Source organism: Solanum pennellii, chromosome 11 (genome assembly GCF_001406875.1).
Source record: "Solanum pennellii chromosome 11, SPENNV200".
In the NCBI taxonomy this organism is placed as follows: domain Eukaryota; kingdom Viridiplantae; phylum Streptophyta; class Magnoliopsida; order Solanales; family Solanaceae; genus Solanum; species Solanum pennellii.
The window spans coordinates 3,660,573-3,681,299 of NC_028647.1; the positions used below are offsets into that span (position 1 = coordinate 3,660,573).

The following is a 20,727-nucleotide window of genomic DNA, read 5'->3' on the forward strand; positions in this document are numbered from 1 at the left end:
ATATCTCTCGATTAATTTTACGAAATATATCATTTTTAATCAACGAAAAATATTTAATAGCTCTAAAATTACCAGGCCACATTCTTCAGTATACCATCGTGGATTAAATTAATCTGCACAAATACATAATATACAAGTTAAGTTAAAATTTGATCTTCTTTCTGATATTTGATATATTCATTGTGGTCCGACTCTACATTTTTTCTTGTTATTGTTTATATTCTCTACATTGTCTTTTTTTCTTTTTGCACTGGAATTTATTGGACTTGAGTCGATGATCTTTCGAAAACAAGTTAACGACCTCTCTAATTTCATAAGGTTATAGTGTTAAGGTCTATACATTTATCCTCTCATATCTCTTATTTGCGAGACTTTACTAAATATGTTACTATTGTTATAGTCATTGTAATCCGATTAAATTTAAATTTGCGAAATATAAACTTGATTAGAAAAAATGAAGTGTTAATTATAGCTAATTATGTTGTGAGTAGATTTGATGACAAAGAGACAAAGCTGAGTTAATACATGTTTAAGCAGTCACGTGAGTAGGCACGTGGACAGTGGCTTTTGAATCTCAAATTTGAGACAAATGATAAATGATGAAAAAATATCCCTAGTGTAAATAATGAATCCACGTTAATTCTATATATATGTATATATATATATACACACATTAAAATATCTACTAAATATTTAAGATCATAAAATATTTTTTATTTTGTTGTCCTTCGTTAGACATTGTTACCTTCACTATCAAAGTTTTGAGATCGAGTCTTTTATTTGTGCCACATTCTTTATAGTAGACGTCAGTCAAATTTATCATGATATTCGAATTTTATGATAAAGAACTTACATAAAAACACTCATTATAAAAATATATGTTTATGGATCATGCATATAAGATATTAGTAGTTATCTGGAAAAAAGAAAATTATAGTTCACTAATTGACCTTTTATTCCATACATTTATCCAAAAATAAGTATAGTTTTACTGATTTCACCAAATACTTTGACCCCTTAACAAAAATCGTATAAGTTTATACCTTTTACTCATGCAATTTGGGATCCTCATTATGTCAACGATGGCTTAAGCGATCTATTGAACCTAATGAATTTCATAATCTTTATATAATAAGGTGAAATATATATATTTATTTTTGACATTGCTATTTAACTTATTTGTGTATTCTTATTTGCACGTGTAGTTACTTCGACTCAATTTTAGACAAAAATGTATGAACTTTAACCATACAAAATTTCAAACAATGTATATAAGATTGAGTTTATCGAAATTAATCTAACATCGCATATCTAATAAAATGATACAAATATAAAACAACAATAAATGAATGTAGATTAATAACGTAAACAAAACAGACTACCTCGTGAAATCCAATTGCATCACAAGGATTTAAAAAATAAGTTCTTTCATAAACTTATAGTAACTATTGTTACTACACAAAAACTTTAAAAAATACCTACTCGTTAATACATAAGAAGTCCAATAAACATTTATTATATCGAAACAAAATGATATTCGCAATAACAAAAAAAAAAAAGAAGAAAAATTCATACGAAAAAACATTGAGTGTCTAGTATTTCTCAACAAAGCAACAAATATCAAATAACACGTTCAATATCATCTCACAAAAATAATATATTCAATATAATTATACGTAAAAATCGATTATTTTCGACAAACGCTTGACCCGAAAAAAAGCCCAAGAATGAGATTGATGGTGGTCCTAAGTTCAAAGGCCCAATCAAACTCAACTTTTCAATATATAATATACTACCAATAAAGATAGATATTAATAGTTTTTTTTGTATTTCACTCATTTTTCTCCATCTGCTTCACATTCCAAGATTTTGTTGAGCCCAGTAACACCACCACCACACCTAAAAGCTAAAACCCTAGCGTTTTCTCCTCCTCTTCTTCTTCATCTATATAAACCTCCATTGCCCCTCTGTTTTTATCAGGGTTTAAACAGCTTTAGTAGCTGAAAAAAAAAAAACAATGGAGCTTTGTGTACCTCAAACCTTCTCGAATCTTCCAAATTATAGGCTTAGTAATCGAGCTCAACTCCAATGGAGACCCTCTTTACTACTCAAAAAAACCCCTAAATCTCGATTCAATTCAGGTTGGTATTTCGAATTTGTGTGATTTTTGTAGCTTTTGTCTGTAAAAATCTGTTCTTTTTTCTTCAGCATTTTGTTTTTTATTTGAAGAATTTATCTAAATAGTCGTCTACCCATTTGATTAATTAAACAAAAAATAGTCGACCCATTTGATTAATTAAACAAAAAATAGTCGAACAGATGTATAATTTACGTATGATTGTGTATATTCTATGTATATCAGCTAGAAAATGTTAAAAGTAAAATCTTTTTCTTGGATTTTTGTACTCATTTTCTTAATTTCTAGAAGTGCCTTGTTCGTTTTTTGTTTTTATTTAAGTTGTGTTGATGTTAAATAATTTTTTGCTTTTTGGTGTTCTAATGACTGTTTAATTTACTGTTACATAGTTTATATATGTTTGTATATGATTTTTTTTTTCATTTCTAAAATAGTTTTGTAAGCTCTAATTTACTTTAACATAGTTATACCTTATAACACTGAACTATACCAATGCAAAGGAAAATACCCGGCTACATAGTTACTGTTTTCGGGATTTTTTTTGGTAAGTACTATGTTTAATGTGCTCATAAGTGTTTTCGAAGTGGGTTTTTTGTTTTCTGGGTTAATGACAAGATTCAATATTTAGATTAACTGTGGAAAAAATGTATAAAAATATGGCTTTTTGTTAAGAGTTGCTTAGTCGTTATGTAGAGGCTGCTAAGTTTTGGTAATTTGTCTGAGAGCTTCAATAGTGACTTGAAGAAAGAAAGTTTAGTTTTTGGCATTGGTTTTGTTGAGTTGTTCGAGACCTTGATTGGATAGTGATGGTGGAAGAGTGATTGTTTGCATCTTATGGTTTTATGTTTATATACTTCAGGATCATTTTACCGTAAAGGCTCAGCAGTTAGAACAAAAGCAGAGACAGAGGCTTATGAGTTATATGTACCTCCTACGGTTGAGGAGAAAGACGATGAGGCTGTTAGATCAAAAGCAGAGAAAGAGGCTTATGAGTTATATGTACCTCCGACAGTTGAAGAAAAAGATGATGGAGCTGTTAGATCAAAATCAGAGGATGAGGCTTATGAGTTATATGTACCACCTACAGTTGAAGAGAAAGATGATGGAGCTGTTAGATCAAAATCAGAGGAAGAGGCTTATGAGTTATATGTACCTCCTACGGTTGAAGAGAAAGATGATGGAGCTGTTAAGAATGGAGCACCAGTAGAAGATTCTAGGACTGACAAAGACACGGATGCTTATGCATCTTTGATATCCGGGCCTCCTAAAGTCGAAGAGAAAGACGATGGAGCTGTTCAGAATGGAGCACCGATTGAAGACTCTAGTAAAGACAAAGAGACAGATGCTTATGCGTCTTTGATATACGAACCTCCTAAAGTTGAAGAGAAAGATGATGGAGCTGTTCAGAATGAAGCACCAATTGAAGATTCTAGCAAAGACAAAGAGACAGATGCTTATGCATCTTTGATATATGAACCTTCTAAAGTTGAAGAAAAAGATGATGGAGCTGTTCAGAATGGAGCACCAATAGAAGATTCTAGTAAAGACAAAGAGACGGATTCTTCTGCAGCTTTGATATATGAACCTTCTAAAGTTGAAGAGAAAGATGATGGAGCTGTTCAGGATGAAGCACCGATAGAAGATTCTGGGAATGATAAAGAGACGGATGCTTATGCAGCTTTGATATATGAACCTCCTAAAGTTGAAGAGAGAGATGATGGAGTTATTCAGGATGAAGCACCAATCGAAGATAATAGAGAAGATAACGAAACAGATTCTTATGCATCTTTGACATATGAACCTCCTACAGTTGAAGAGAAAGACGATGCAGCTATTCAGAATGAAGCACCAATTGACTATTCTAGTAAAGACAAAGAGACAGATGCTTATGCGTCCTTGACATATGAACCTCCCAAAGAAGATTCTGCTGTTCAAGCTGAAGCACCAATAGAAGATTCTGCTGTTCAAGCTGAAGCACCACTAGAAGATTCTGCTGTTCAAGCTGAAGCACCAATAGAAGATTCTTCTGTTCAAGCTGAAGCACCAATAGAAGATTCTGCTTTGGAGTTCGAATCGCAATTGTCCAAGTTCTTTGACACGCTAAATATTAAGGTATGTTCCATCTTCTTGTAGTTTGTCGTCTCAGTAAGACTTGCTGAACTAGCAATTTGCTGTGAATATTGGCTGTTTGACTAGCCATTCTGGTGTACCAAGTAGTATACATTTAATGGCCTGTCTGTACAGCAAACACCATATCATAACACCCAAAGAATAGGAACAAGGAGACTAAGATTGGAATATCTGGAGAGGGAAAGTGATTCATATGGAGAAGTGTTTCCCGAAAAAAAAAATCCATTCGGAGAAAAAATAAACACAGGTATACATTTTTGGACATTGTTTCCAACAAATCAAAGTATTAAGGAGGTTAGTTAAGACATTTTTTAATTCCTTGAACAACACATAGAGTCATTGTCAAGACAGCTAGGTCACAAATACAGGGATTAAGTTCATATTATAAAAGTATAGGCTCAGCAGTTTGTGAAGATCTCTTATATACAATATTGACTACTTTGCCTCCATCCAAAGCAAGTCGGTCTCACCTTTTCTTACATATGCTAGCAAAGTACTTGATTTGTCTCTCTTTATTGCTGGTGGTTCTTTTTTATCGTCAAAAGTCTGACTGCTGTGATGAGACTCAGAATTTGTTGAAAGTTTGACACCTTGATGAAACCGTCAACAGTAATGTTGACCCTGAGCGGTTACCTGAGCAGTCTCTTCATGCTTCTTCTAGTTTTCATATTTTGAAAGGCTTGTGAAATTAATGTTTAACTGCAATGAACCTTTCAACAAATAATTTGGTGATTTTTCAAATATTGAAATAGCTGGAAAGGAGACATAGGATACAAATAACTGACACAGCTATCTGGAATGAGGTGTTGTTGATTCGTTGATTAAATTTTCTTCTCAACTACTTGATATCAAATCCATCTAATTTCATTCCAGCACAATCAGTATTTTGGAAATTCTTATTCCTTAATCTCTTGCATATACTAGAAAAACACACATAATTTTTCTCTTTTGTTATTGGTGTTTTTACAACATCATACCCAGTGAAATCCCATTGTTGGTGTTTTTAAGATGTAGAAGAAGTCTTCTGCTGTGATGATACCCAGAACTTGTTGAAAGTTTGACACCTTGATGAAACTGTCAACAGTAATGTTGACACTGAGCGGTTACCTGAGCAGTCATATCTTCATGCTTCTTCTAGTTGTCATATTTTGAAATACTTGTGAAATGGATGTTTAACTGCACTGCACCTTTCAACCAATAGTAGTCCAAATTTTGGTGATGCTTTAAATATTGAATAGTCAGAAAGGAGACATAAGGTACAAATAATTGGCACAACCTTCTGGAATGAGGCGTCGATTGATTTTATCTCAATTCTCACCTGCTTGATTTTAAAGCCATCTAAGTTCATTCAGCACGATCAATGTTTTGTGAATTTTATCCCCTTAATCTCTTAAATGTATTAGAAAAACGAACTTAGTTTTTCTCTTTTGTTTGTTGGTTTTTTTAAGATGTTGAAAAAGTCGTCTGCTGTGATGATACTCAGAACTTGTTGAAAGTTTGACACCTTGATGAAACCGTCAACAGTAATGTTGACCCTGAGCGGTTACCTGAGCAGTCATATTTTATCACTTCCTTTTTTAGTCTTCATTTGAAATGCTTCTGAAATACATGTTCAATTGAAACCCATGTTTCAATAAATAAGTCCGTCTTTGATGAATCCTTTGAATATTGAAAGATATAGAGGATCTATATAAAAGACCCTACTAATTTTGAATTGAGTCATTGACTTTCTTCTCTTTAATCTAACCTCAAACCACCTAAGTTGCTTATGCTCAACAATTCTTATCCCCCTTCTTTCTAACCTATTCAATAAAAACACATAATTTGGTTCTCTTCTTGGTTAGTGTTGCTTTTGTATTACCACAAGCAGACTGCTGTGATGAAACTTGGATTATTTCGAAAGTTTCTATACTTGGTGAAACCGTCAACAGTAATGTTGATCCTGAGCGGTTACCTGAGCAGTCATATCTTAATAAATTTCTTCTTCTGTTCTTCATTTTGCAAAGCTTGTGAAACATGTCCAATTGCAAGATATGTTTCAACAAAATACAGATGGTTTCTGATGTATCCAAATGATTTTGTTGTTGAAATTCTGGTTGAGGTATTTCTTGCTTCACTAGTTTACCCATTATAACTTGTGACCATTTTTCTGCGAGGGTCATCATTAGAAATTTATTTTTATTTTCCCCCCCTATTTTCCCACTGAATTATTCCTCATTAAATGTAATTTTTATTATTAAATCTGGTTGCTGTGATGAAAATTCAGCTTTTGAAAGTCGTAAGGCTTGAAGATGCATCGGCAGTCATGTCGATTCTGAGCGGTTACCTGAGCAACGTCACCTTCCTTGCTATTCTTTAAGTATCATACTGTCTGTCATTCCTCTTCTCATAATCCCCCTTCCTCTGTGATATATGATATGGTTGTGGCTCGTTGAATTATGCAATGTGCTCTTATTTTTAAATCATGCAACGTATTTGGTGCATTTGTAGGTTCTAGTTTTTGAGGATAGTTGAAATATTTTTTCGTTTTCTCAAATTTGTTTGTGTGTGGCCTTCTTAGTGCTTCTTGCTTTTTGGGACTTGGGAGGGAGGCTAACAAAAGATCTGGTAAATTTCAGCTTTCGTTGTATAGCTTAACTTATTGACATCCAAATGCTTCATGTATATGAGATTTTCTCGTAGCTTAAACTAAAGATATCCGCAAGCTATGGAAAATTTGAAGAAAGCTAACCATCATTACTACCATTTCGCTTTTTCATACTGTTGATTATAACTTGTCGCCTTGTCTACATGTGAGGTTTCCTTCCAATTGTTGACACAAAGATTTCCTACTTTCCAGTATGATCCTAAAGATCCCTCTTCAATTATCCTATTTGGTGCTGTTGCTCTCACTGCTCTTTGGTTGACAACCTCAATTGTTGGAGCCATCGATTCTGTTCCTTTGGTTCGTACTTCCCTCTCTATCAAGATCGTCCTTTTTGTTATTCTTTAAAATATGTTTTCCTCGTTGCTAACAGTAGTTCTGTATTGTATAATTTTTCAGGTTCCTAAGTTAATGGAATTGGTGGGTCTTGGCTATGCTCTCTGGTTCACCGCCCGTTATCTACTGTTCAAGGTAATTGCTGCACTACTTTACTATTGTTCAAGTTGCTGTCCAAGCAACCATTCCGAAAAAATGAATCAGAACTTTGTAGTTCTAACTTCAGTGAACTCATCGAGATGTTTCAGCAACATGTCAATGCAGCTCAGCTCATTATCGACTTGTGCATTCATCATGTATCGTTCTAACGCTTTGAAATTACATTGTATCTGCAGAAGAATAGAGATGAGTTTGCTGCTAAAATTGAAGATCTTAAGCAGAAGACTTTAGGTTCTAGAGATGATTAATTTACTTGGAGAGAACTGTGTGTTTCTTCTTAGTTTTGTGCAAGAAGGAGCTGTGTCTTATAGTAGAAGAGATTTATTCATGCCAATGTGAATAATAATAGAAATTTGTGTATATGCACATATATTTTCTCAAACTCACGATCTATAAATCACAATGAAAATAACTTTATCACTGTTTCGTAGATGTAATGTGAACAACCTATCCTAACACGAACAGTGTTAGATCTGAAACTTCCTCTTAGAATTTAATAATCTCTCAACTGATTCATTAAATTTCCAACTAAAAGTGTCTATTATAAATAACTTCATTAATACTAAGGTAAAAACATTTATTATCTCAATTCTTTGCACTTAATGTTCATTTGACCAAACTTTTTTCAAGACATTTATCATAAGATGCAAGTAAAGTATAAGTCCAAAAAGAAAAGTTTAATATTCAAAAGGGAATCTAAATTTTTAAATCTTTCCAAATCATATAATATTTAATAATTATTATTCCCTTTTTGAAATCTTTTTCTTAGTCAATAAGGTAAAGCACCGAATACTCTAATTTTATGTCCCATTCATACATTCTCTCACCTATTTGTCTACTTAAAGAAAAGAAAATAGAGATCAAATCGTGGACTCGTGGTGAGATATATAAAATTTCTTTTCGTTAAATTAAAGGTTTTGAATATATAAATACCATATTGGGAAGCATTTTTTTAAAATTGGCCTTATACTACATAAATTTCGATTAATCGAGATCACAATATAAAAATTGGATAAAAAATAAAAAAGACAAGAAAATAAAATTGAAAACTTATATTCACAAAATTCACATTAAATCTCTTTTAGCGAAAAGTTATAATACGTACTTTTTCATTATTAACAACTTCGAATTTCATATCGATACATAGTTATATTTATTGAAAAATATTTTACTTCATATGAGACTTCGTGACATATAAATATTATTACGATAATATCGTCTTTTTTACTTATGAAATACTAAAAATAAATAAAAATGACCACTTATTTTTGTTAAAAAAATAATATTTTTCTTCGTACCTAATATAATCTAAGCTTTAATTAAGTAAATTTCTTGTGTGTAACAAAAACAGCTCCACCCGCGGCAAAAAACGCGCCACTAAACGACCAGCCGTTATTATAAGCCATTGCCACGTCATACTCACGTTACTTTTCTCACGTCTCCGTTAATTTATTTATTTTTTTAAAAAAATATTAAACTAATTTATAACTAAATTTCAAGTTTAACAGAAAAAGAAAAAATAGGACAAAAAGATAAACTTAACAGAAATTTAGGAAAATTCAAATGCATGATTAAACTACGATTTAGAGCACTAGATTAATGGTGAATTACGTTATTTATTAAAATACGTGACATAATAGATGAAACTTTTTTTTAATCTTAGTCAAGAAGTTTTAATTTTGAGTCGCGTGTACAAATTTATTTTTAATTGACCGAGAGAGCTATTTAGATTAATCAAACTTTAACGCGAGTTGGAAAAAAAAGACACAATTAAATGCTTTATACAGCTAGAGTGAGAAAGGTTTTTGTTTTTCTTCATCTTCTAAACTTGCTGTCACTTTTACCCTACAATAACAACAACAAGTGCATTACAATCTGTCTATGACTGTGTATAATATACATAACATGCATATAAAGAAAAAAGTTGCAATCTTTTCCTTATTTTAGTCATTTTTTTCTGTCCTTTTCTTTGCCTTTCTTTAATATTTTTTTTTGGCTTTGCTTAATTTCACTACTTGTGTTATTTATGGCAAGTGAACTTTGTGTGTACACTGAATCTTTGGTTTCTTAAGCAAAGATTGTCAAATTGGGGAAATTGGGTTTTGCTTTTCTTGATTGAGTTGCTGAGGGGCAAAAAAAAGCAATCTTTAGAACTGTGATTTGCTCATCTTTCTCATTAAAGAACTGGGCTTTCTTGCTCTTTGTAAGTTCTGGATACTTCTATTGATTATTTCTGCAAACTTTATTTAGTTTTTTTCCCCCATTGTTTATGTGTATTAGATATGTTAGTGTAAAAGCCCTAATTAGATTGACTGAAATCCTTTAGCTCTGGATGATTAATGTCATATGTTAAGATTGTGTTAGTTGCTGTGTTTTCTTCACTGTCATTATTACTTGTTTGATTTGTTGCGCTTGAGTTGAGGATCTTTCGGAAACAACCTCTCTACCTTGACGCGGTAGGGTAAGGTTTGTGTACACTCGATCCTCTTCCAACCCTGCTTAGGGGATTTCACCGTGTTCGTTGTTGTTGTTGGCTATTGTTTGTGACATTAGGAAAAAGATTGTCTTTTTATTTGTTTTGTGCTTGTTGTTTTTGAGTATTTGTGATAAGTTGGACAACCCCTTGATTTGAATTAGGTAGGAGATAGTGTGAAGAAGAGATTACTTACAATGTATACTCAGAGAATGCAATCTGATCCTGTTCTTGGCCGTAAAAACAATGGATTGGGCTTTGGAGTAATATGTGGTTCTAATTTTCAAGCTGGGCATTTGCCATCTGGTGTTATCCCTGGTTCAAGAACTATACCTGTGAGTGGTAGTGGTGGATATGATAATGGGTGGGGGTCGGATATGGATATTGGTTTTGATTCGGATGATGAGGTTTATGATGGATATCACTCTGTTGAAACTTCACCCCAAGATGATAAGTTTCCGAATGTTGGTACTTCAAAGAGAAAGCATTCTTTCAATGAACATATTGGTAATACCACCAATGATGAACTTCAGCAGAAAATGTGGAACCATTCTGAGAGTGTGTATCCTGGTAATGTAGTTAAAAGTTCATCAAATTCTGTTGCAAGTTCTAAAACTACAACTTTGTTGCCATCTTCGATTGGTAACAAGAGTGCCTCATCCTGGGAGTCGAATGTGAAGTCTTCTAGACAGGTTTGCTGTTCTACTTTTGCTTGTTGGGTAAACAATGTAGGACTAGTGAGTGAAATCTTAGGATAGTTTCATACTTGTTGAGTGATATAAAGAACTGAAGTAATGTGAAATCTTCTAGAGATCACTTTAATGCTCAAACTGATGAATAAGACTTGAGATTTATGAATTTCCTATTTTGGGGCAAAATTATGTTAGGCCTGCTTATGTTTCTGCTTCTGCTTCTCATGAATACAATACTTGTAGGTTATTAGTATTACCCATTGCATGTCTATTAGTGAGACTCTAAAGTAACCAGGAAAGTGGAGATAAAATCTAGCAAGGTCGTTATGCTAGTGTTTCAGAGGAATCCCTTTTTTTCCTGAACTTATTTCTTTTGATGAGTTGGCTACTTTTATTGCCACTACTTAGGAGACCAAGTATCTTGTGTTTCTATTTGACATAAGTTGCCAAGAAGGTGGACTGAAGCTTAAGCTTTTAAAATCATTTGCTAGAAGTTCAAGCCTTAAAAACCATGGTCAATACTGAATGAGGTACTTGTAGTGAATCAGGAATATCAGTAATTGTTTGAAACCAGAGGGTCTAGATGAAAAAAACTGGTGGTATAGATGCAGCAGCTAGTTAGCATCTAAGAGTTGTCACTTATAAATGAATAAGAACTTCTGGTGATTTTTCTTGAATCTAAGTAGTTTGTGTTGATAGTTAAGTGATTGAGATTCTTATTGGTTTGTTGTTTGTGGTATAAGCTCTGATCATCTGTGCCTCCATAACTGTGTCTGTGTGACTGTTATAAGGAGGATTAAGCACTCTGTTCTTCTTCTTGTATTAATCTTATATATGCGAATATGACAATATTTTACTCTTATTCTGTCTACTGATTCTGTTAGCGTTGAAGCAGATTCTGAAGTTGTCCAGAAGTGATATTCCCAGTGCACCCCCATTAGGTGGTTCATTACAGGAATGCGATCAAGTTGCTGTGCAGCGTAAAACTTTTGTGGCAAATGATATCCCCTTCCCAGAAATATCAGGTTGTTCTGTAGCAATGGATGAAGCTAAAACATATAAAACTGCAACCGCAGGTTCTACAAAAGATGGACAATCTGGTCCATCTGGAAGGTATACATCATGATATATTTCTTTTTCTGAATAATCCTCGAAGAATTTGAAGGCAAAAAAGTGACAACCTTGTTATCATTCTCAGGGCTGGTGGTGTACCTTCTAATTCTTCGTCTGCCCTCTTTCCAACATATCATGCTAGGTATATCACTCAGAGTGGTCTAAATTGTTCTAAAGTTTCTGTTAAAATTATTCAATTTATTTATCATCTTGTTGTGTAATTTGAGTTGGATACAGTGGACGAGGTAGTTGGCAAGGTTTCGTTGCTTATGAGGCATGTATTCGACTATGTCTTCACTCATGGGCGAAGGGTTGCCACGACGCTCCAGCTTTCTTGGAAAATGAATGTGCCATGTTACGAGATGCTTTTGGGTGCGTTCTGTTCCAATACTTACACTCTATTTCTGTTTCCATGTTCTATATGTTCTACCCAGTGAAAAAATATGGAAGAAGCTATATCCTGTTTGGAGTCCCAACAAGTCCTGTCTTTTACAGAATACATTAATACGCTGCAGAAATTGCAGAATTTGTCTGTTGGATTGCAAACACTGGTTTTCACAAACGGATCGCTTTAGGAAGTTCAGAAGCTGAGACTTATCTGGATACCAATAAGTTGTCTCCTTGTGATAGAAATTTTGAATTGGACTTTTATTTAATGATGACTTGGTCTCTGGTTCTGCATACTGAGTCTATATGTTGTACTCTGTTTGATTTCCGTCACTTCCTTAGGAGCACCATTTTGCTTTGTAATGTTTTCGCATATTGTAATAGCATGTCAATTCATCCTGCACATTATTTATCTGTAATATGGAGCTTATATTACCATTATTTCAGCGCCAGGCAAGTGTTGTTACAATCGGAGGAAGAACTCTTGAGGAAAAGGTCCTTGGAACTCGTCAGTGAGGGAGCCTCGATGAAGCCAAAGAAAACTCTTGGCAAGCTGAAAGTACAAGGTTAGTGGTTTCATATATAGTTTTGATGACTTCTCCCATAGACAAATCGGTTGTCAAACTGAAGTATATGACTATCTTGTAGTGCGAAAAGTGAAAATGGCATTGGACCCACCCACAGGATGCAGCTTTTCCACTCTGAAACCACCAAAAGTAAAACTGGAGGCTATACGTGCTCAGTTGTCCAATGTAAAATCGACCATCAGTTCTGAATGGGGAGCCATACGAAAAGTACGTGTGGCTCCAAGGATTCCACCAAATGGTTCTTTATCACATCAAAGCTTGGCATACCTTCATGCCGGTACTCGTTATGTGAAAGACGTTTCTGGGATTTTGAAACTTGGTGTAACTAGTTTACGAAGCAGTTCAGCGTCATATGAAGTAGTTCCAGGTATGCAATTCTTAGCTGAGTTCTTGGAGTAATAATAATTGGTACCTTTGGTTCACTTCTTCTATTCGATTGTCCTCGGTGAATGCTAAGGCGGAAAGCATTTCTTATTGTTCCAATTACCATGGATCTAGTGAATACTTGATGACTTCTTCTGCATAGGATTTAGAATAGGAGATTTGAGGAATAATGTACTTTAGTTCAGTTCATTTCTTGCTTTGTAGGACTTCAAAATGTTTTGATATTTGAAACTTTGTGCCTAAGTTTCTGTAAAAGAAGTGATAAGTGTCTTGCCAGAAAGCCGGACGTTGCTTTACTCCTTCTAGACAATGCTTCGTAAGTTTAATTTTCATCTTGATGCAGAGACATACTTTTGTTCGTTGAGATTGAAAAGTTTACCTGAAGAGGATACTGTGAAAATGCTAGCTGGATCCGCTGAAACACATCTATTGTATGTTGGACTTGTTTGCTCAAATTTTAGATATTGCATTTTTTCCCTATTCTTGACATTGATGGTTTACATTACCAATAATATAACTCAGCTTACCGGAGGGGCTGGGGGATGACTTAATTGTTGATGTACGTGACTCAAAGGGAAACTACTGCGGCCGTGCAGTAGCTCAGGTTGCTGATATTGCTGATGATCCGGTATACTTTCTGGCTCTCATATGTAATTATTTCTGTTATTGAGGTTTAACTTATACGGTGGAACACTTAGTTTTTATTGCAAAAATGCAGGGGGACAAACTCCGTTGGTGGTCCATATATCATGAGCCAGAGCATGAACTTGTTGGAAGAGTACAACTATATATAAATTATTCAACTAGTCCTGATGAAAATAGCAACACTAAGGTATAAAAATCCTGCAATAACCTTATTTTCTTCCATGCTATATGGCTGTAAGTAGACTTCCAGAAGCTAAACATTGGTACTTCACCTACTTTTCTGAATTAACAAACACAAATTTTAACTTGCAAAACCTCAAGTATCATAGCTTTCTCTGAAGGATTTATAGATTCATGCTGTATGCCATCGCTAAGTTGCTTTATTTGAATACTTTTATACTACATTATCAAAAAAAAATCATATGTAACCGTTTGTGTGGTCATCATAAAATGTAATTTGGTGAATATCAAATTCTTGTTGTTTAAAGTTCGTTTTAATAGAAATTTTGCTTTTATGTTCTCTCTGTAAGTAGTGGAAAATAAATGAACATTTTGATTTATCATATCATCCCCTGACGATTGATGTCGCTAGATAAACGTTTTTCCAGGTTTTTGCTATGGTACTTAATTTCGTAACAATGACATTGCAATATCTGTTGATATATTCTGCCATAAGCAAAACATGGAATATATTTATTTATTCAACAATTTTTCTGTATATTCACTATTAATGGTCTGATGGATTACCAGAAGTTAGGTTTCTGAAGTTGATTTGTTGCCTGTTATTGTGTCAGTGTGGTCCTGTCGCAGAAACCGTTGCATATGATTCTGTTTTGGAAGCAGCAATGAAAGTTCAACAGTTTCAGCAGAGAAATTTGGTGCTCCATGGTCCTTGGAGGTGGTTAGTAACTGAATTTGCATCATACTATGGAGTCTCGGATGCATATACAAAACTAAGGTAATAAGGTAGATTATTTTGGAAAATCTTTCATTAATTAGCATCACTCAGAGATTTGGTAAATGAAACTAATGAGGAATTCTGCTAAAAAATTCAAATTGCGTGTCAGATATCTTACTTATGTCATGGATGTTGCAACGCCCACAGCAGACTGTCTGAATTTGGTATATGAATTGCTGCTACCCGTGGTCTCTAAACCTAAGAATAGCCTTAGTCATCAAGAGGTAAGAGGATTTGGTTTGAACTTTCTGCTGGGAGATTTGCTTTTCTTTTGGATTTGCTTAAGTGACTTCTTCCATATACTTATTCAAAGCAATAACTGTATATTCTGCAAAAATAAAAACCATCATCTTTGTGGTCAGAAAAGATTGGACTTTTTAAAAATTAAACTATAATACTTGGTATTTGCAGTTGTTATTTATTGGTTTGGCTTCTACGAACATAAGTTTCTGTGGTTCTATCTTACGGTCTCTTGTCTCGCATGCTTTCATCTCTCCAACCCCCTACGCCCATACCTCTCTTCCCACCTCGCGGACAAGAAAAAGCGAAATGTTGAAAACGGGAACTACATTGAATAAGTGGTTTTGTTTGTTTTTTCTTTTTCTTTTTCTTTTTGAGGATGGTAACAATTTATTTTTTGTTTTTAAACACTTTTAATCTGTTCAACTTTTTGTCCTATATTTTGATTTTCATTTCCAGATTCACTTTTCTTTCAGTTTTTTAACATGCATTTTTTTACGAAGTATTTTTAACATGTCATGCACATGCAAGTTTGTGGTTCAGAATCAAGTGTTATTTTATTACTTTTCAGTGTCTCTGTGATTACAAAACCTGCTTGTATTCACTGCATACTTTGCCTTCTTTTATCATGAACCAGAATCGTATTCTAGGAGAAGTTTCTGAAAAGATCGAGCTGATTGTTGCTCTAGTTTTTGAGAACTACAAGTCTTTAGACGAATCATTACCATCAGGGATGGAAGATGTGTTCAAACCTGCTACTGGAGTTGCTGCTCCTGCACTGTCTCCTGCTTTGAAGCTGTATAGTCTTCTTAATGATATTCTTTCTCCAGAGGCCCAGTTGAAACTATGCAGATATTTTCAGGTTAGAGACTTTCTTCGTACTTTCTTCTTTCTTTCAAGGAATGGAAGATGTGAAACAGTCCTTTTCTTCTGTAAGCTTTCTCACTTCTGCACATTATTTTCGGGTAGACTGCTGCGAAGAAAAGATCCAGAAGACACTTGGCGGAAACAGATGAATTTGTCTCCAACAACAATGACAATATATTGATGGATCCCATGGCTCGCTCCACAGCTTACCAGAAGATGGTATCACTTTGTTCAAATATCAGAAATGAAGTTCGTACAGACATACAGATCAATAATCAAAATATACTTCCGAGGTACCCTACCTTTCCCCCTCCTTCACTGGAGTGTGACTTCCTGTGTCATTCAGCTATAAAGCTAGAAGGTTAGATGGTCATATTGGTCTTTTGAAGTTAGCTGGTCTTTTTTCTAGTTTTCAGATTTTGACTGCTCAATCTATTTGGATAATTTCTCTCATACAATAAAAATAACCATCAAGCCTCAGCCATTAAGCTAGTTGGATTCAACTATATGAATCGTCACTGTCCATGTCACTCTAGTTAAATTAAACCCCTCTCAATCACAGTCTATTTACTGGTCTACTCTAAGTTGTAAGCTGTCTTTTATTCAAAGCATGGCAATTTGGTAATAAAAGGTGTGAACCATTTGTTTGCATATATTTGTGGAACTGGGCAGCTTGTTTAGGAACTTAGGCACTTTGTGCTTTGTGGTCAGCATGAGGTAATAAAAGGTGTGAAGCATTTGTTTGCATATATCCATCTTCGTGTATTTTGTTGTTCTTGTGCAAGCCTTTCTACGGAATTAAAAAATCTCTGGATGTTGCCATGTTTGTCTATTCAGGACACGAGAAATCATCCTTCTCTTGGATCTAATATGATATGATTTAAAGAAAGACATTTAGGAAAGGCAGGGAAAGATATTCTGATAGCATGTAGATCTGTTATTAGACAATTACTATATGGAATGCGAATTCTCACAGCTATTTCTGGATTAATCTTCTGTAGTTTCCTAGACCTCCCAAATCTTTCATCGGCCATATACTCCGCGGAGCTATGTAGCAGATTGCGTGCATTCCTTGTTGCATGTCCTCCCACTGGTCCCTCATCTCCTGTAGCAGAACTCATTGTCGCAACAGCTGATCTTCAGAAAGATTTTAGTTACTGGAACATCAGGTAATGCATATTCGTTAGTTCAGAACTTCAGCTTATACTGCATGTCCTGCGTGTAATGATTTTGACAGAGGTGAAAATCCTTTCACAGTCCTGTCAAAGGTGGAGTTGATGCAAAGGAGTTGTTCCATCCATACATTACCCTCTGGATCAAGGAGAAGCGTCTTGCTTTGCTCGAATTGTGTAAACCTGACAAGGTATGTCAATCCTCACATTGCTATGTCTAGTCAACAATATCTTCAGACGTGTTTGTTCTGAACTTCTTTCTTAGAATTCTGTACTTGACTTGGTATTATTTGCAGATAAAGTGGCCCTGTGTAGATACACAGCACTCAACAACTCCTTTTGTTGATGATATCTATGACCGACTGAAGGAGACATTAACTGAATATGATGATGTCATAAGACGCTGGCCTGAATATCTTTTCTCGTTGGAAACTGTATGTACAAACATTGCTCTTCAAATTCTTCATCTTCAAGTCCTTTGAGCACTAAACATGTTTTATTTTACATTAATAGCACTACAGCTTTTTGGAGGGGAGAAAAGGTTCTTCATCTTGTCTTTCCCTCTCTGTTTTGCTGTTGAGTGTTTAGCATTAGAACAATTGAGAAGTATTATATATGGTTCTAAGATCAGTGACAGGCTTAAATGAAATATGTGAAAAGAGTATGGTTATCTCATTTCCAGAAAGCAAGATTACGTACCTCCAATGTCTCTTGTTACTCACTAACGACACTTGTACTTTCCTCGTCTTTTCAAAAGGCTATAGCAGATGTAGAAAAGGCGGTTATTGAAACTTTGGACAGGCAGTATGCGGATGTTTTATCTCCATTAAAGGAGAATATAATGCCCATTAAATTAGGTCTCAAGTATGTCCAGAAAATCACCAAAGGTACCGTAACTCCGTTTGCAGTCTGCAAAGAGGTGAGCTCCTTGGTCTTTTTGCAATAGCCTTGTAAATATATGATTCCGCTTTTTCTGTTTTCGACTTGCGAAAAAATAACTCGAGTTATTTTTCAGCTGGGAATTCTTTTGAATTCCATGAAGAGAATGTTGGATGTTCTACGGCCCCAAATTGAACTGCAATTCAAGTCATGGGGTTCTTGCCTGCCGGATGGAGGAAATGTCACTCCAGGAGAGCGTATCAGTGAAATTACAGTGATGTTGAGAACTAAATTCAGAGGTTATATGCAAGCAATCATGGATAAACTAGTAGAAAATGTAGGTATTCTATCAGAATGCTGCATTAAATTTTTGTGCTCTCAGTATAAATTTGACTTCTGTCTAAATTTATCGATGTTTGCAAGAGTTGTGATAATTGTTTCTTTATACAGACAAGATTGCATAGTCCCACTAAACTGAAGAAGATAATCCAAGATGCTAAAGAAGGTACACAGGAATCTGATTTACGAGTTAGGATTCAGCCGCTGAAGGATCTGCTGGATAATGCAATTGAGCAACTTCATATGGTATTTGAGACGCAAGTTTTCATAATTATTTGTCGAGGCTTCTGGGATCGTATGGGGCAGGTCAGTGAATAGCTTATTTGTTATCCAATAAATATTTCCTAATGTTGTACACTCTTCAAATGATCCACTGTTGTTTAATTTAGGATGTGCTAAAGTTTTTGGAAGAGAGAAAAGACAATAGATCTTGGTACAAAGCATCACGAGTCGCAGTATCGGTGAGTTGATGCTACGTTTCTGCTCGTTAAGTCTATTTTGTGTTCTAGAATCACCACATCATTAGAACTTCAAATCATGGTATTAGCACTACACGGTTTGATACATGGATAAGCACGGTTAAAGACAGAATTATTCTTAACACACCAAACCAAAAACCACTTTTTCTACCTGGGAGATGTGTAATCTAGGGGATTGTGATTTCTGGTTCTTCATAGGTTCGAAAACTATCATATGATAATTATTGTATTTTAACATGTTTGGACTCTTGCGCTATTCTAACCCCGTGGTGCCAGCCTGACTCTCTCACTGTCATCATTTTCTTGATACACCCCAACAAAATTTTACAACGATATCAGACATTTCCTTTTTTCGTCTTGAAATAGGAGGGAGTGGTGGAAGGTTCATGCTTTATATCTTGATGGTTCTATTTTCGAACGTGCAGATATTAGATGACATATTTGCATCTGGAATGCAAAAGTATCTAGGCAATGTACTTCAAGAGAAAGACTTGGAACCACCTAGATCTATTGCAGATGTTCGGTCCATGCTTTGTAAAGACGCAGTGAATGACAACGACAACAACTACTTCTATTAAGAGTATCGACAAAACTTGTACATAGCGTATACCTAATACTCCTACATAGCACTTCCTTTCTTTCTACATCGCGGAGAAAATATCAAGAATTGCAGTCTCTTGCACCATACGAAGCGTAGAGATGAAGAGAGGGTTCTGTCCAATTTTGTTAGATACTCTTATCTTTTGGTTCTTCTTAATGGCTGCTATAGAGTAACTGTTCTTCATTTTTTATTCATTTAGAAATTTGTACTACTGGTAGTAGTTTACTGAGATTGCTACAATGTATGTCAATATTATACAGAAGCAATATGTTTAGATACTATTTCCTCATAAAACTTGTCAAGTGGCTTCTTCTCGATTTGCGTTTTAGGTTTTGGTGGGTAGAGTTATCTGAAGTTATTGGTATCTCGTGAAATAGTCGTGTTGCACACATGTATTTGAAGATTGATGAAGTGTTTTGGGTAGTGTTCATATTAGGGAGTAAAACGCTCCTAACAGATATGGTGTCTATGACTCGAACCCGAGATCTCTTGTTTATGATTGTGACTGCTAAATTATTGACTAGATGATAGCTGTCCTAGTTAATACTATGCTGTTGTTTTTTCTGTCCCAAGTTCCAGCAAAAAAGTACTACACAAATTGGAACCCTAATCTTTTATTAATATTCAATTATTCTATTAGGCTTAATCCAAGTGGCCTATATTTTTTGTCTGTGAATCTTACAATTTGGATTGGTGATAACTATATCGTAAAAATAATAATATTTCATCCGTTTTAATTTGTCGTCTGATTTTAACTAGACACAAGTTTTTAAAATTAAAGATGTGTAGATTGTAACAAAATGTTCTTTAATTTTGTGGTCTTATATCTGTATGGTGAAAAGTTAGAATTTAAGAATTGTCAAAAAAGAAAGAAGATATTCTTTTTTAAAACATATTAAAAAGAAAAGTAAAATAAATAAATTAAAACAGGGAGTAACGAAATATGTTATGTGACATCAACTATGTGAAGACATTTTAAATAAAAATACATAATGTGTTAGTCACCAACTCACCATGTATGAATTTCATGTATTCGTCCTTTTTAGGGATATAAAGATGGGCTATATAATAATGGATTTATTCTTTTTTTTATTTTATAAAAATAGAAAAAGAAAAAGGGAACCAAGAGAATATTTTTTATTTCAATAAATAAGAATAGGATTCAATGGATGTAATGTGTAGTCAATTAAGAACTCAACTTATAGAAGGTATCAAAGCATGTGAATAATTGCATGTTCAAGAATTCATCATAATCTCTTAGAATTTAGAGACAAATTTATATTCTAAAAGGAAAAAAGAAAAACTTATAAGAACCAAATACCATTATTCCAATATGCATTGCATGAAGAAAATAATGCCCTTGCCTCAATTATTACGATAATAATATACTCGATGTAATTTCACAAGTGAAATTTGAGGAAGGTGATGCGTACATAATCGTATCAAAAGAAGAGAGGTGACTTTTGATAGTCCCTCGGCATAAGGAATAATAAAATCAAGTATGA

At 34.3% G+C, this 20,727-nt stretch overlaps 2 protein-coding genes and 5 non-coding genes across 8 annotated transcripts; all 7 read left to right on the forward strand.

Moving 5' to 3' along the window:
* The first annotated feature begins 1,815 nt into the window (after positions 1-1,815).
* Positions 1,816-7,836, forward strand: LOC107004596 (putative surface protein SACOL0050). Of its 2 annotated transcripts, XM_015202857.2 has the most exons (6): positions 1,816-2,141; positions 2,997-4,091; positions 4,158-4,249; positions 7,107-7,211; positions 7,311-7,382; positions 7,583-7,836. In XM_015202857.2, the coding sequence occupies exons 1-6, from the start codon at positions 2,018-2,020 to the stop codon at positions 7,652-7,654; spliced, it is 1,560 nt and encodes a 519-aa protein (XP_015058343.1). In that variant the 5' UTR covers positions 1,816-2,017; the 3' UTR covers positions 7,655-7,836. The 2 variants fall into 2 exon arrangements, with proteins under 2 accessions (XP_015058343.1, XP_015058342.1); XM_015202856.2 differs by having other exon boundaries at positions 1,817-2,141; positions 2,997-4,249.
* LOC114074988 lies at positions 4,818-4,908 on the forward strand. Its single transcript, XR_003575365.1, has one exon. It is a non-coding gene; the product is annotated as a small nucleolar RNA snoR128 (small nucleolar RNA).
* LOC114074990 lies at positions 5,292-5,382 on the forward strand. Its single transcript, XR_003575367.1, has one exon. It is a non-coding gene; the product is annotated as a small nucleolar RNA snoR128 (small nucleolar RNA).
* Positions 5,732-5,822, forward strand: LOC114074989. Its single transcript, XR_003575366.1, has one exon. It is a non-coding gene; the product is annotated as a small nucleolar RNA snoR128 (small nucleolar RNA).
* Positions 6,139-6,229, forward strand: LOC114074987. The gene has a single exon (XR_003575364.1). It is a non-coding gene; the product is annotated as a small nucleolar RNA snoR128 (small nucleolar RNA).
* Positions 6,514-6,601, forward strand: LOC114074991. The gene has a single exon (XR_003575368.1). It is a non-coding gene; the product is annotated as a small nucleolar RNA snoR128 (small nucleolar RNA).
* Positions 7,837-9,228: 1,392 nt separating the features above from the next.
* On the forward strand, positions 9,229-19,498 carry LOC107004665. The gene is made up of 22 exons (XM_015202958.2): positions 9,229-9,609; positions 10,044-10,571; positions 11,467-11,684; positions 11,770-11,826; positions 11,922-12,056; positions 12,519-12,637; positions 12,720-13,025; positions 13,386-13,473; positions 13,565-13,670; positions 13,761-13,874; positions 14,482-14,645; positions 14,755-14,869; positions 15,523-15,747; positions 15,855-16,045; positions 16,754-16,921; positions 17,010-17,115; positions 17,221-17,358; positions 17,682-17,843; positions 17,940-18,140; positions 18,254-18,448; positions 18,532-18,603; positions 19,047-19,498. The coding sequence occupies exons 2-22, from the start codon at positions 10,077-10,079 to the stop codon at positions 19,197-19,199; spliced, it is 3,528 nt and encodes a 1,175-aa protein (XP_015058444.1). The 5' UTR covers positions 9,229-9,609; positions 10,044-10,076; the 3' UTR covers positions 19,200-19,498.
* The last annotated feature ends 1,229 nt before the right edge of the window (positions 19,499-20,727 follow it).

Bases quoted from the DNA above. Each gene is read 5' to 3' on its own strand.
- LOC107004596 (XM_015202856.2), top strand. From the start codon at position 2,018: ATGGAGCTTTGTGTACCTCAAACCTTCTCGAATCTTCCAAATTATAGG. The intron at 7,212-7,310 runs GTTCGTACTTCC...ATAATTTTTCAG, and splicing joins CCATCGATTCTGTTCCTTTG to GTTCCTAAGTTAATGGAATT. The intron at 7,383-7,582 runs GTAATTGCTGCA...TTGTATCTGCAG, and splicing joins CCCGTTATCTACTGTTCAAG to AAGAATAGAGATGAGTTTGC.
- LOC107004665 (XM_015202958.2), top strand. From the start codon at position 10,077: ATGTATACTCAGAGAATGCAATCTGATCCTGTTCTTGGCCGTAAAAAC. The intron at 11,827-11,921 runs GTATATCACTCA...AGTTGGATACAG, and splicing joins TTTCCAACATATCATGCTAG to TGGACGAGGTAGTTGGCAAG. The intron at 17,116-17,220 runs GTATGTCAATCC...TATTATTTGCAG, and splicing joins AATTGTGTAAACCTGACAAG to ATAAAGTGGCCCTGTGTAGA.